General features: G+C 44.4%; 2 protein-coding genes and 1 long non-coding RNA gene across 5 annotated transcripts in view; 1 reads left to right on the forward strand and 2 right to left on the reverse strand.

Moving 5' to 3' along the window:
* LOC309361183 overlaps nt 1–13,956 on the forward strand; it is a 187,318-nt gene that overhangs the window by 156,907 nt on the left and 16,455 nt on the right. The gene's annotated exons all lie outside the window — the stretch shown is intronic.
* LOC309361140 (fragile X messenger ribonucleoprotein 1-like) overlaps nt 1–13,956 on the reverse strand; it is a 222,030-nt gene that overhangs the window by 99,814 nt on the left and 108,260 nt on the right. For all 3 annotated transcript variants that reach the window (XM_081896098.1, XM_081896099.1, XM_081896097.1), the window contains 3 exons: nt 3,164–3,257; nt 2,954–3,070; nt 1,946–2,116 (listed from right to left, as the gene is read on the reverse strand). In XM_081896098.1, coding sequence (XP_081752224.1) covers nt 1,946–2,116; nt 2,954–3,070; nt 3,164–3,257 — 382 coding nt within the window. The remainder of the gene's footprint in view (nt 1–1,945; nt 2,117–2,953; nt 3,071–3,163; nt 3,258–13,956) is intronic.
* The window catches only part of LOC309361155 (uncharacterized protein), a 140,164-nt gene that overhangs the window by 87,220 nt on the left and 38,988 nt on the right, over nt 1–13,956 (reverse strand). The gene's annotated exons all lie outside the window — the stretch shown is intronic.

Here is a 13,956-nt window from a genome sequence, read left to right on the forward strand (position 1 = left end):
ACTTAAAATAACTAGCAAAGCATATTACCAGGGGGTCTGGATTAATAATAAGAACATAAATCTGTATAAAGATAATTATGCGGGGGGGGGGGGGGGATGGAGAGAAATAAAAAAAGAACTAGAGACTAGGGGAAAACTAAATCTGTCCCTGTGGGGAAGAATATTGTATCTATCATCAAAATGATGGTACTCCCCAATATGCTTTTCCTATTCCAAACACTACCCATAATCAGTGAGATAAAATGTTTTAAGGACAGGCAAAAAGACCTTGCTAAATTTATTTGGCAAGGAAAAAAACCATGCATAAAATTCAAATTGTTAACAGAGGTTAAGGAGAGAGGGGGATTTGCAGTCCCAGATCTCAGATTATATTTTGAAGCAGCATGCTGTGTCATGTGACAAAGACACATGAGAGCAGAAGCAGCAAAGCAGGCTGGGAAGTGCTGGGACTGCACAATCATTTGGGCCTACTAAAGTTATTCAGGCCTAACTGCTAACTGTTGAGTCACTCTGACATGTGAACTGGCAGCCAGTTTCACTTTGTGCTCTCTGTAAGATGTCAGTGAGAGTCTGTCTGCTTCAGTTGTAAGCAGAGTCAGTATATAATCTCAGCCAAACTGTTCGGAACTATGTTGTTTATGAAGAAGTTTATTTAAATTCAGTAAAGCTTTTATTCTTTAAAACTCTGCATTATTAATTTACGCTGCGCGTCATGCTGGACCTGGATAAAGGATCGGATATTGCTAAAAAAACACTGAGCTATTGGGTTTAGAGGGTTGGGACAATGCTTTCGGCTGGCACGGGTACTTAGGATACGATAAAATGAAATCGCATAGGGGATTCATAAATCACATTGTAAGGAAATAAACCTTTAATGGTTACAAGAACACCTTGGTAGCTCTCACCCATTGAATCGATAGCAGCCCATAGAAAGAATATGAGCAATGATTGGCCAATATATAGGGATTTGGTAGAGGAAATAAGTAATTACCCCAAAATTAAAGAACTTTGAAGAAATAAAAAAGATGGGATTAACTTGATTAGAGTATTGTAAATTAAAAGCAGTCTTTGAAAAAGATAAAAGATGGAAGGGTTTTGATAATGAAATATTGAACCTGGAGAAAGAAATCCTATATAATAATCAAAAGACTTTATCCAAAATGTGTAAGTTTCTGTTAAATTGGCAGTTAAAAGATGAAGAAATCAAAGACGTTACGATAAAATGGGAACAAGATACAGGCCACACAATTGAATTGCATAAATGGAAAGAACTATGGACAAAGAATATAAAATTTACGGCTTGCTACTTAATAAGAGAAAATCTCATGAAAATGCAATACAGGTGGTATTGGACCCCTGGAAAGCTGGCAAAAATTAATAAAACTCATAACAACAAGTGTTGGAGGTGCAAAAATCAAGTAGGAACCTTTTACCATATGTGGTGGGCGTGCCCAGAGACGCAAAAGTTCTGGGACACAACCTATGAGGAGATGAAGAAGTTATTAAAAATTACATTCAACAAAAAACCAGAAGAATTTCTTTTGGGAATTTTGACAAACAATATCCCTAAAGTGAAAACAAGACTATTTCTTTATGCAACGTCAGCAGCATGGAGCATGGAAGCAGCATGGAAGCAAGATCATATACCAACCAAAGAAGAATGGTTGTGCAAACTGTGCGAGTACTTGGAACTCGCAAAGCTGACAGATATAAGAAGATATAAATCTAACATCTAAGATATAAATTCTTCCTTTCTGGTGTTTCTGCTTTTACTCCTTTCTTTTTTGCTCTCTCTACTTAAGTTTTTGTATTTTCTTTTTTTGTTTAAGTTTGTGCATTTTGATTTATGTATATGTGCAATACTGTGTGTGTGTGTGTGTGTGTGTGGCTGTTAAAGGGTTGCAGTTTCCTAGAATCAGTTTCACAAAAAACAGATGCACCTCACCTCCCCATAAATATGGAATGTACAAGTGTCTTCATCAAGATCTATAGCTGTCACACCCGGTACTTTTCTGGCTTGCTGAATATTAGCACCATGAGTGCCAATGGCCAGACCCATTAGATCTTCACATACAATGAAATGCTCATGAAATCGTGAAGCAAGCTGTCTTGAACTCTGTAGAAAGATGCATTCTTGGTTAGAACTGAAATTCACTCACTGAGAACCCCTTAAAAAGTACCAAATAAAATCACTTAAAGTAGCAAAGCATGTAATCGGCTAGCATATTAGGGTATTCACCATTTCAAATGTTAAGTTGCGTTCAAATTACCGTATTTTTCACCCTATAGGACGCACTTTTTCCCCTCCAAAAATGAAGGGGAAATGTGTGTGCGTCCTATGGGGCGAATGCAGGCTTTCGCTGAAGCCTGGAGAGCTTCAGGAAGCTATCCGCAAGCCTTGCGAGCCCGCGGGAGTTCCCGCCGGGCTCGCAAGGCTTGCGGATAGCAGCCTGTTCTGGTGGGGGCTGGGGTCAGGGGAAGCTCGGGCTTCCCCCACCCCAGCCCTGCGGCTGGGGGGGGGGGGATTATTTATTTATTTCCTAAAAAAACCTAGGTGCGCCCTATGGGCCAGTGCGCCCTATAGGGCGAAAAATACGGTATATGGACTCAATGGTTATTCTTGGACAAGTGAGCCAACTTCAATTTCCAGTAGGTTAAATGGAAACTACAGTAACCTATCTCAAGGGCTATTGCGAGCACTGAATTAAATATGAAAGCATTATGTACCTCTTTGGGACAGAGTGGGCTAATAAGCTAAAATGAATAATATGCCTGAACTGTTTTCAGCATCATTCTCTCAGTATTTTTACTATGGATCATTTCTTTGTTAAATTCTTATTTTTCCATTTCTACATAGAAGCCACCAAAAAAGAGACTCTACAGAGATGACTAGTACAACAAATACATTAGTGGAGTTTTATAATAGTTTTTCAGATACAAACTGATACAGTACCTCTAATTGTTTGCTTGCTTCTTCATTTCTCATTATCAGTGATAACTTGGTGCGAAGACTTCGAAAGTGAATATCAATGAGCATATTTGCACGTTTCATTGTTACCTCATTGATAGACTAAAGAATGGGGGGGGGAGAGAATAGATCTCTGATCATTATCACATTCAATGTAAGACAGTTTGGGTACATCTCAACAGCAGAAATACTTACCAAAATTATAAGTTGATGGGCTTCAGAATCATATGTTACTGAGAACGCCCCAACTGCCTTCTTGAAGTCCTTGTGCGTAGATTCCTTAGCACACCTAAAACACAAAGTACTTAAAAAATTCAGAACTGTTTATTTAATGAAACCATATTGTTGTAAAGCAGTCATAGAACTGCAATGGAAACAAGTATTATCTAGTATGCAATGCACCACAGGACGAGGAAAGAGAAGAGCTCTGGTGTACTTTTCAACAATGAAATGCCATAGTCTAGCAGAAAAAGCTCAAAGTCATGTCTTCAATGTGACATCTTTAAAAGTGACCAACACTGAAATAATTCACAAGCCTTCACCATTAGGTATGACTTATACTTAAATATTTCTCTTTGGATTTAACTAGTTAGGTTAAACTAGTCCATGTATGCATAGGCAATTAAATAGTGGCAAACACAATTTGACATATTAACTGTTCATATTCATGAATATACAGTATTGCCATAAATAAAATATTTTAATTAAATGTCATGTTGCTGTCCACAATGTCTGTCAGGACTTGCAGGAACTAGCTCAGTTGCAACATATTTTTAAACAAATTTGCATTATATCAAGTGTCTGCTACTGGTAAAATAACGAAGAAGAATTTATTATGGCCATAGACTAGCATAAGGTAAGCGCATCTACATACATAAATAAAGCATGCTAAATAGGCAATAGGGCAACTGTAGAAGTAGGGGATAGACATACTTATTCTCTTAATTACGATAGACCAGCATAAGATAAAAACACATAAAAGCACATAAATCATGTGGCACATACCATCCTCACATAGCCGCACAATATCTGGCAACTGTGTATGTTATATCCGGGTTTATATCTTGGAGCAGTAAGGAGATATAGAATTGCCCTGTGTGTCCTGGAAATTTGTGTATTATTGGCAGAATAAACCTGGCATGTATATTAGTATAATACTGGCAATGGAAAAAAAACATGTTCAGTTGTTTCTATGTGCCCAGAGCCACAGGGGCACTTTCTCTCCTCATAAGGTGTCTTCCTAAAACAATATTCCTGGATGGCTGAAGGGAGAGCCTGGCAAAGAGACAGAGTGAAAGCTCTTTGCTGTTTTGGTATTTAAAGATTGGTTAAATATGCCATTGGAGAGGTTAGGTACCTACTGGTTTCACTGATAATAAAATTTGGGGACCTGGCTAGATCTGACTGATGTTCTGTATCAACCACACACTGTTTAATGGTTTCTTTGGCCTGTTCATAGCCCATGCCAAGTAAAAGCTGCAGGCTAAGACCTAGAGTTCTCTTCCATGTTATTGGAAAGTCATCCTTTATAATTAGGGGGACAAGGCCATATGAGGTATAAATGGTTGGGGAAAGCCAGTCAGAAGGAAAAAAGGAAAGAAGGAGAAGGGGAGAAGGAGAAGGGGAGAAGGAGAGAAGGAGAGAAGGAGAGAAGGAGAGAAGGAGAAGGAGAAGGAGAAAAGAAGAGAAAAGAAAGAAATTGTACCCCGCATTCCCCGGCCGGAGCCAGGCTAAGGGTGGCTAACATCATAAAACTAACACAGTATACAAAGAACATAAAACAGACAACCAATTAATTAAAATACATCTTAAAATTAGTTCAGAGCAAATTAAAATCTGGGCAGATGGCAGTCCACAGGTAAAATTGAGAGTGGTTAATATTCTCCAGGACCAAATGTTACCACTGGTTTTATAAAGGACCTGTGAGCAGGCTAGGACCTCTTTAATGCTTGTTCTTCTACAGAAACAAAAGAACCAGACTGAACCCTAACCAAAGGCCTGGCGGAACAGCTCTGTCTTGCAGGCCCTGCGTAAAGATGTCAAATCCTGCAAGGCCCTGGTCTCTTGTGAGAGAGCATTCCACCAGGCCGGGGCCACGGCCGAAAAGGCCCTGGCTCTAGTCGAGGTCAGTCTAATCTCCCTGGGGCCTGGGGTCTTCAGAGTGTTATTATTTGCAGACCTTAAGGGACCAACTGGACTTCTCCGCGACCTTTCCCCTCTGCAGGGAGGTGGGACCGATTCAGATGGTCCGCCCCCGCCATTTAATGGATCCAAATGGTTTCCAGAGAGTGGAAGGGGGTGCTTTATCCCATGTTGATGGCCTTTCAGCTGATTCCCTGGTGGCCCATTGGAATGTGGAGCTAACCAGGGATATTGACTGTTTGGCTCTGAAGCATCCTCTCCGATTGCATGGTGCCCGGACAGCCCCATGGTTTTCCATGGATCTGAGGGCAATGAAACAATCGCTGAGACAGCTAGAGCGCCGGTGGCCAATAACTCATTCTAAAGCTGACCGGACACGGGTTAGAGCTCAGTGCTGAGCCTACCAAGTGGCGGTAGTGATGGCGAAGAAGACTTTTTTCACTGCCTCTATTGCATCTGCAGAAAACAGCAGCAGGAGACTTTTTCAGGTGGTTCGCAATTTAGCGGAACCACCTGCTACATTGGGGCCCAGTACGGGCCACATGATCTCCTGCAATGATTTTGCAAAGATTTTTGCAGATAAAGTCGCTCAGATTCAGGAAGAGGTAGACTCCACTGTGGGAGCAGGGCTGGGGCTGTAGAGTGCTAGAGTCCTCTCTATTAAAGTTGTGTGGGATCAATTCCAATCTGTTCCCTCCAAGGATGTGGACAGGCTGCTTCGACGAGTGAAACCAACCACCTGTCTCCTTGATCCTTGCCCATCCTGTCTTATAAAAACTAGCTGGGAAGGGCTGGGCAATGGGCTTCGCGGGGTTTAAAACGCTTCTCTCTGTGAGGGAGCCTTCCCAGACGCGCTGAAAGAGGCAGTCATTAAACCGCTCCTTAAAAAAACATCTTTAGATGCGGCCAATATGGCCAACTATCGCCCAGTCTCAAATCTTCCATTCTTGGTCAAGGTGATTGAGAGAGTGGTTACTGAACAACTCCAGGCACGCCTGGAAGTAGCAGGCCATTTGGATCCCTTCCAGTTGGGATTCATGCCTCATGATGGGACTGAAACTGCCTTGGTCGCACTGGTCAATGATCTCCGGAGGGCTAGGGACAAAGGTGAGAGCTGTTTCCTAGTTCTGCTGGATCTCTCAGCAGCTTTTGACACCATCGATCACAACATCCTTCTGCACCGTCTAGACGGGCTGGGAGCTGGGGGCACTGTTATACAGTGGTTCCGCTCCTTCCTCCTGGTCCGTTTTCAGAAAGTGGTGGGGGGGGATGAGTGTTCAGACCCCTGGGCTCTCATTTGTGGGGTGCCTCAGGGTTCTGACCACTCCCCCATGCTTTTCAACATCTACATGCAGCCGCTGGGAGAGATCATCAGGGGGTTTGGGCTGGGTGTTCATCAGTATGCGGATGATACCCAGCTCTACCTCTCTTTCAAAACAGAACCAGTGAAGGCGGTAAAGGTCCTGTGTGAGTGTCTGGAGGCGGTTGGAGGATGGATGGTGGCTAACAGATTGAGATTGAATCCTGACAAGACAGAAGTACTGTTTTTGCTGGACAGGAGGCGGGCAGGTGTGGAGGATTCCCTGGTCCTGAATGGGGTAACTGTACCCCTGAAGGACCAGGTGCGCAGCCTGGGAGTCATTCTGGACTCACAGCTGTCCATGGAGGCGCAGGTTAATTCTGTGTCCAGGGCAGCTGTTTATCAGCTCCATCTGGTACGTAGGCTGAGACCCTACCTGCCCGCAGACTGTCTCGCCAGAGTGGTGCATGCTCTAGTTATCTCTCGCTTGGACTACTGCAATGCACTCTACATGGGGCTACCTTTGAAGGTAACTACAACTAATCCTAGGGACGCGGGTGGCGCTGTGGGTTAAAGCCTCAGCGCCTAGGGCTTGCCGATCGAAAGGTCGGTGGTTCGAATCCCTGCGGCGGGGTGCGCTCCCGTTGCTCGGTCCCAGCGCCTGCCAACCTAGCAGTTCGAAAGCCCCCCCCCCCCCGGGTGCAAGTAGATAAATAGGGACCGCTTACTAGCGGGAAGGTAAACGGTGTTTCCGTGTGCTGCGCTGGCTCACCAGATGCAGCTTGTCATGCTGGCCACGTGACCCGGAAGTGTCTTCAGACAACGCTGGCCCCCGGCCTCTTAAGTGAGATGGGCGCACAACCCTAGAGTCTTTCAAGACTGGCCCGTACGGGCAGGGGTACCTTTACCTTTACCTTACAACTAATCCAGAATGCGGCAGCTAGACTGGTGACTGAGGGTGGCCGCCGAGACCACATAACACCTGTCTTGAAATACCTACATTGGCTCCCAGTATGTTTCCGAGCACAATTCGAAGTGTTGGTGCTGACCTTGATTGATTGATTGATTGATTGATTGATCTTTATTACGGCCATTGGCCCATCACACGACAGTTTCCCATACCACCATAATGTACTTGAACCTCCAAATTTAAAACCTCCAAAACTTACAAAAAACAGACAAGAACCAAAGCAAAACAAAAACAAAAGACCAACATCATACATTACAAAATTTGTAACATAAACATCGCCCTCTGCTCATAAATTAATAGAAGACATCAATGGTGATAATACCTAATTACATCCTAAAACATAGATCATGGTTTAAAGGGATTATCCGAGCCACACAAGAGTCCGTTTCTCTTCTTTAGGGATAGCAACCATGAGTGATCTTAGGGGGTCATCATCATTTAATAGATATCTCAGTTTGGCTTCAGTTGTATCATCGGCAATTCCCTTAAGATATTGAGCAAGAAACTTGCTCCTGGCCGATAAGTGAAAAGCACAATCAAGAATTATGTGATGCAACGATTCCGGTGCCCCACAATTACAATCACATAAGAGCGATATCTGTCCATTGGAGAATCTATTTCTCAGCACGTTTGATGGGAAGGTGTTGAATCTTGCCTTTACAAAGGCATATCTATGAGCCGAAGAAGTTAAGGAATTCAAATAGTTTGGGAGCCTTAAGAGGGGTAATAAACCAAGGTTTAGAGGTGAGCAGGTACCGTTGCCCAAGACCATTTTCTGCATGAACAAATTGAACAGGAATGGAGCCAATATACAACCCTGTCGGACACCTCTGTTAATGGGAATTGAATTGGTGAGATCACCCTCCGGGGTGAATCTCACTCTAGCCGCTGAGTTCTCATGGAGTTTGATTATTAGCCAGAGAAGCCTTCTGTCGATGCCCCAGCGGGTGAGTTTTTCCCAGAGGATGCTCCTGGGGATACTATCGAATGCTGCCCTTAGGTCAATGAATGCCACACAGAGTTGGCCACCCTTTGGGGTGGAATATTTCCAGGCAAGATGCTGTAAAATTAGAATATGATTAATTGTTGACTGTTTTGGGCGGAATCCAGCTTGTTCGGGCCCAATTAATTTTTTCTCTTCGGACCACTGGATAAGTCTGCTCAGCAGGAAGCGGGCATACAGTTTCCCCACTATTGAGAGCAGACTGATATTTCTGTAATTCCCCGGGTCATCTGGTGAGCCCTTTTTGTGGATTGGAACGATAACAGCGTCCTTCCATACTTCTGGGATCATTCCAGAGTTGTTAACGGCATCGAAGATGGTCGCCAGGACTTTGGCCCACCAGTCCGCGTGGTATTTTATAGCTTCTGCCGGGATCAGGTCTGGCCCAGGTGCTTTCCCTGTTTTGAGTTTAACGATCAAATCATGGATGTCTTCCGGATCGGTGGGGGGCCAGAGGGGAAGCTGATCTTGGAATTCATCTCTTGTGTTAGCAATACAGTCAGTTGTGGCAAAGTAATTTTTTAAGTAAGATTCCCAAACCGGGGCAGGAATAATAGTCAAAGGGTATCTTTTAGTTCTTTTATTTACAAGGAGCCAAAATTGTCTGGAGTTCCGTGATGATGAGGCTTCTATGATTGCCCGCCATTGATTCGCTTGCCATTCCTGTCTGGCTTCCTTTTGAATTTGCTTGTAGGCCGATTTTGCTTGGAAATATTCTTTTGGCAAGACCGTTGCCCCGGAGGCTTTATACTCTTTGTAGATGTTACCAAGAAGTTGTCTAGCCTGTTTACAAGCACTGTTAAACCACAATGCACCTATCTTCCTTTGTGTTCGGTTTATTTTATGCGTCGGGACAGAGAAAAAAGACGTTAGATCTTCCGACAAATTCGAGAATAGTCTTAGAGTTTGGTCATAATCATCATAATCCTCGATTAAGCCTGAATATGCTTGTTTTAGTCCTTGTTGAAAATATGCTGAGTATTTTTGGGCCTGTAGTTCGGACCATTTGACACTTTTGATTTGCAATACTGAGTTCGTAATCAGATGTGTTGGGTGTCTGTCTCCATCTGGGGTCCAGTCTATAGTCATTATGGCGACCAACGGTAGGTGGTCGCTCAATTGAATATTTTCAACTTTAAAATGGGAAAATTTGGGGAATATATCATGAGATACTAACATATAATCCAGGACACTGTTTGCAGAGGAGCTTATGTGTGTAAACTCACCCGGTACGTCAGGCGGGCAATTCCCGTTTAGAATCACTAGGTTTAGACGTAGTACCAATTGGTAAAGAAGGGTTCCTGCTTCATTTACCCTTTTGTCTTTGGAAAGTCTTTGATTATGGAGGGAGAGGTCATTAATGAATTCTGGGCTTATCCACCATTTGGCTTTGATTAAAGACTCCCAGTTGGTTGCAATGCGAGCATTGAAATCCCCTGCTATAACATTGGGTATATTGGGGTATTTGGAGTGACAAAGAGTAAGATGTTCCTCCAAGATTCCCCATTTATTGTATAAGTCTGCAATGTTGCCTCCAGGAGGAAGATAAACATTTGTTATAACAAGTTCAAAGTTTTTCCCCGTAACCAGGGCTGTAATTGCAAAGGTGGAAGCGTTTACAAGCGTGAGTTTTGCCTGTATTTTCAAGGAAATTGCTATAACTAATCCTCCACTAGGCCGGCCTCCTTTAGTAGACGGGCATGCCGGTAATGATGTAACATCAAAACCATTAATATCTTCCCATGTTTCCTGCAAGAGAATTACTTGGTGTGAGTTTATTAGTTTTACAAAGTCCGGGTCAGATTTTTTCCCCTTCCAACCTGCTATTTTCCAGCTTAGAAGGGAGAACGGGGGAAGATTTGACTGAGGTTTGGGTAGTCACAATGGAGAAGGGGGGAACGCTGATCTTGGTGGGTTGGCAAATTTAAAGAAGTCAGTAATTTTCCTTTGACTAATGGTAGACGACTTCTCTCCTTTTGGCGCAGGTGTGCCTCTTGAGCTATTGTGAATAGAGATAATATTTGACGTTTTTAGCTGTCGGGCCCAACTAGGCCCTGAAGAGGCTCCTGCCAAGTCCGCTGGGTACGTCCTCTTTGGGGATCTAACCGATCCACTTGTGATCATTTGGTTTATATGTCCTGCTGGGTCTTCAGTCCACTCTGTGGTGACTCTCGGCATTGTGGTGTCTTCCTCACATGATTGTTGGATTTTTGGTGGAGAAGCCTGGCCTGAGGTGGCCACTGCCGTCTCAGGACGTGGATGGTCTTCGATGTATGTTGATTCCAAGTCCGGCATGGAGGGGTGAAGGGACAACGATTTATCCAGGGGGGTGTTATCCTGAGTTCCATTCTTGGATTGGTTATTCACGGAGGGAACAGATAAGTCTATTAAAAGCAGGGATGAGTTACCAGCGTGAAGGGGAGGAGAAGAGTCTGCCTCCAGCAGTGGGACCTTCCCATCCACTGCAGAAGGCACCTTATATGCTGGGTATTGGGGAATTGTTGTTTCCACCTCCATTGGGCATGGCACTGCTAAATTAGAGTGGGTATCATTCGTAGGAACTCCGTTGCAGGCGATCCTTAGGAGCTGAAGTTTAAGTAAATCCAGTCTATTTATAATTTCTTGTTGTTCCATCGCTGGTAACTCTCCAAAGGAGGCGATAAGCTCTCTTTCCTCCTGGGGTGTCAAAGAGTTACTGGCACAATCATAGTGTTTAGTTGTAGGAGTGGGGGTACTATGAGACTGGCCCAGACATGGGGTGTACAGCTCAGCCCTCTTTTGTGGTTCAGGGCGGGAGGGTTGTACCGTCTCCTTGGTTAATCCCTCTGATAGGAGGGGTCTAATTTTGGAATCCATGAAAACTCTCGTTGGAAAAATACCAAGATTATTCAAAAAAACTTTTTGCTTAATAATAAGAGAGGGGATTTTTGCAGAGTGGAAAGCCAGCATCATTCTCTGATATCTGTTCTGGCGGACTAAGGGAAGCACAGCACAAAGATCTATTTGTGATGCCTCGAGTTTTAGAAGCCATCTGAGGTGCTCTTTAGTCCCATGTAGCATTGTCCAACTTAGGTCCCTTTCCCGGAAGGTTAAGGAAATCTTCCTTGGATGTAGAATCAGGGATTGGCGATTCAGTGCGGGGTTGAGATTGTATTTGCAGTTCTTCATACGATCAGTGTTTGGTGGAGCTTTCTGCCGGCGCAATGGAACATCTACTGCCCCATCTTGGGCTGTCTGTGCCGGCAGGTCATCCAGTTTTTGCTGAAGGCTATGCAGCTGAAAGGATAGGCCGTCAATTCTCTTAAATATACAGTTTAGAGTTCTAATTATTAGATGGAGTTGCTCGCATCCTGTGCAGTCCGATTCAGCTACCAACTCCTCCTTCGGATAGGGACCATCCCCATTTGTGTTACCATTAGCGTTTCCAATTTGTAACGTCTCAGGGGCCTCATCTTCTGATGTTGTTTGAAGTGCAGTTAGAGGATCGAAACGATTTTGAGTTGCTATTGAGTAGGTACATTCCTCGGGGCCTCTCCCTCCTTTAGGTGAACCCTTTCTTAATTGCTTAGGCCTCGGAGAGGATAATGCCTCGTCAGAGTCTCTTGGACGTTTTCCATGACCCATAAATCAATTTTGCAGGAGAACTGTCGTGGGCACTGTGCTGGGGAGCTCCTTAAATCCTTTAGTCTTCCTCACAAGAATACTACCACTTCCAGGAGACTGGTGCCATAAAATTACTCACAGTAAGGCAGTCAGTTCAAGCCTCTTCCTTCCCCTCTTCCTTGTTCCTAGGGTTTTCGAGAAAGCTCGGTTCCAGCAGTCGGGCAAAATTCACTTCGTAGTATGCAATAAACTAAAAGCTAAAGGAAAGAGCTGGTCGACAGGGCAGAGGATTTATGCCCAGGAGAACCTTTCACTTATCTCTCCCAGTTAGGGAGGCGGCAGCGGCTGTGGCAGCAAGTCTGGGCGTCGGAGCAACCCAGATAAAAAGAAAACAAAGATAAAACAAGTAGCGGGATACTAAAAGATACTAAAAGACAGCCAGCACAGCCAGCAGATCATTAAAACTCACGGATAAAAACAAGGGAGGATAAAAACCGCTTAAAACCACTTAAAACTTTGATAAGGGTAAGCGAAATTACCCGGAAACTACCTTCGCCGCCATGTTGGATCCTTGCTCCCTCCAATAAAACCGTGCTGACCTTTAAAGCCCTAAACGGCCTCGGTTTGGTATACCTGAAGGAGCGTTTCCACCCCCATCGTTCTGCCTGGACACTGAGGTCCAGTGCCGAGGGCTTTCTGGCGGTTCCCTCCCTGCAACAAGCCAAGTTACAGGGAGCCAGGCAGAGGGCCTTCTCGGTAGTGGCACCCACCCTGTGGAACGCCCTCCCACCAGATGTCAAAGAGGAAAACAACTACCAGACTCTTAGAAGACACCTGAAGGCAGCCCTGTTTAGGGAAGCTTTTAATGTTTAATAGATTATTGCATTTTAATATTCTGTTGGAAGCCGCCCAGAGTGGCTGGAGAAACCCAGCCAGTTTTATTATTATTAAAATCAGCACCTTAAACCTGATCCTGTACTCCACCAGGAGCTAGTGCAGCTGGTATAGCACCGGATGAATGTGCTCCCGCGGCAAGGCCCCCGTGAGGAGTCTCGCCGCAGCATTGTGCACCCGCTGGAGTTTCTGGGTCAGTTTCAAGGGCAGCCCCACGTAGAGCAAGTTACAATTATCAAGCCTGGAGGTGACTGTCGCATGGATCACAGTGGCAAGGTCAGGGCGAGAGAGGTAAGGAGCCAACTGCTTAGCTTGGCGGAGATGAAAAATGCCGCCTTTGTTGTAGCTGTAACCTGCACCTCCATAGAAAGGGAGGTGTTGAAGATTACACCCAAACTCTTGACGGAAAGCGCTGGCACTAATTGCGCCCCCGCAAGGGATGGGAGCTAGGTCCCCAACCGCATATCGTCCCGACGCAGCCAAAGGACCTCTGTCTTCAAAGGATTTAACTTCATCCAGCTCCCCCGTAGCCATCCAGCCACGGCTTCCAAAAATCTGATCAGTGTGTCTGGGGCCAAGTCAGGGTGGCCGTCCATCAACAGATAGGGTTAGGCGTCATCAGCATACTGATGGCAACCCAAGCCAAAGCTCCGGAAAAGCTTGGACCCGGTTCGGTCCAACTGCCTATGGAGATAATTATATTTTTATAATTATTATTATCATTATTGGTAAAAAGATAGCCAGAAGTTAAATATGGCCATCCACACTCTCTGCTCTGTTTTAAGACATAAGGTAGCATTTGAGAAATACTCTGGCACTTTAAAAGTTGATTTTAGGAACTTAGATTGTACTACTCCCAATAATGTGAGATTAGTGAAGGAGCCTAGTTGGGCACCATATAAAAACCGTGCAACCAACTTGGCTTTAAACAGTTTTAAGGCTGCAGGTCTATAATGTCCACCTTTGGTCCTAAAGTATTTAAGTATGGCAGCTGAGCTTCTCTGTGCATTCTCAGCTGAATAATCAACATGGGCTTTTCTGTTTCCGGAAAAATGGAGGACTACCCTCAGATATTT

Source organism: Podarcis melisellensis, assembly GCF_964234715.1.
Source record: "Podarcis melisellensis genome assembly, chromosome: W".
NCBI lineage: Eukaryota > Metazoa > Chordata > Lepidosauria > Squamata > Lacertidae > Podarcis > Podarcis melisellensis.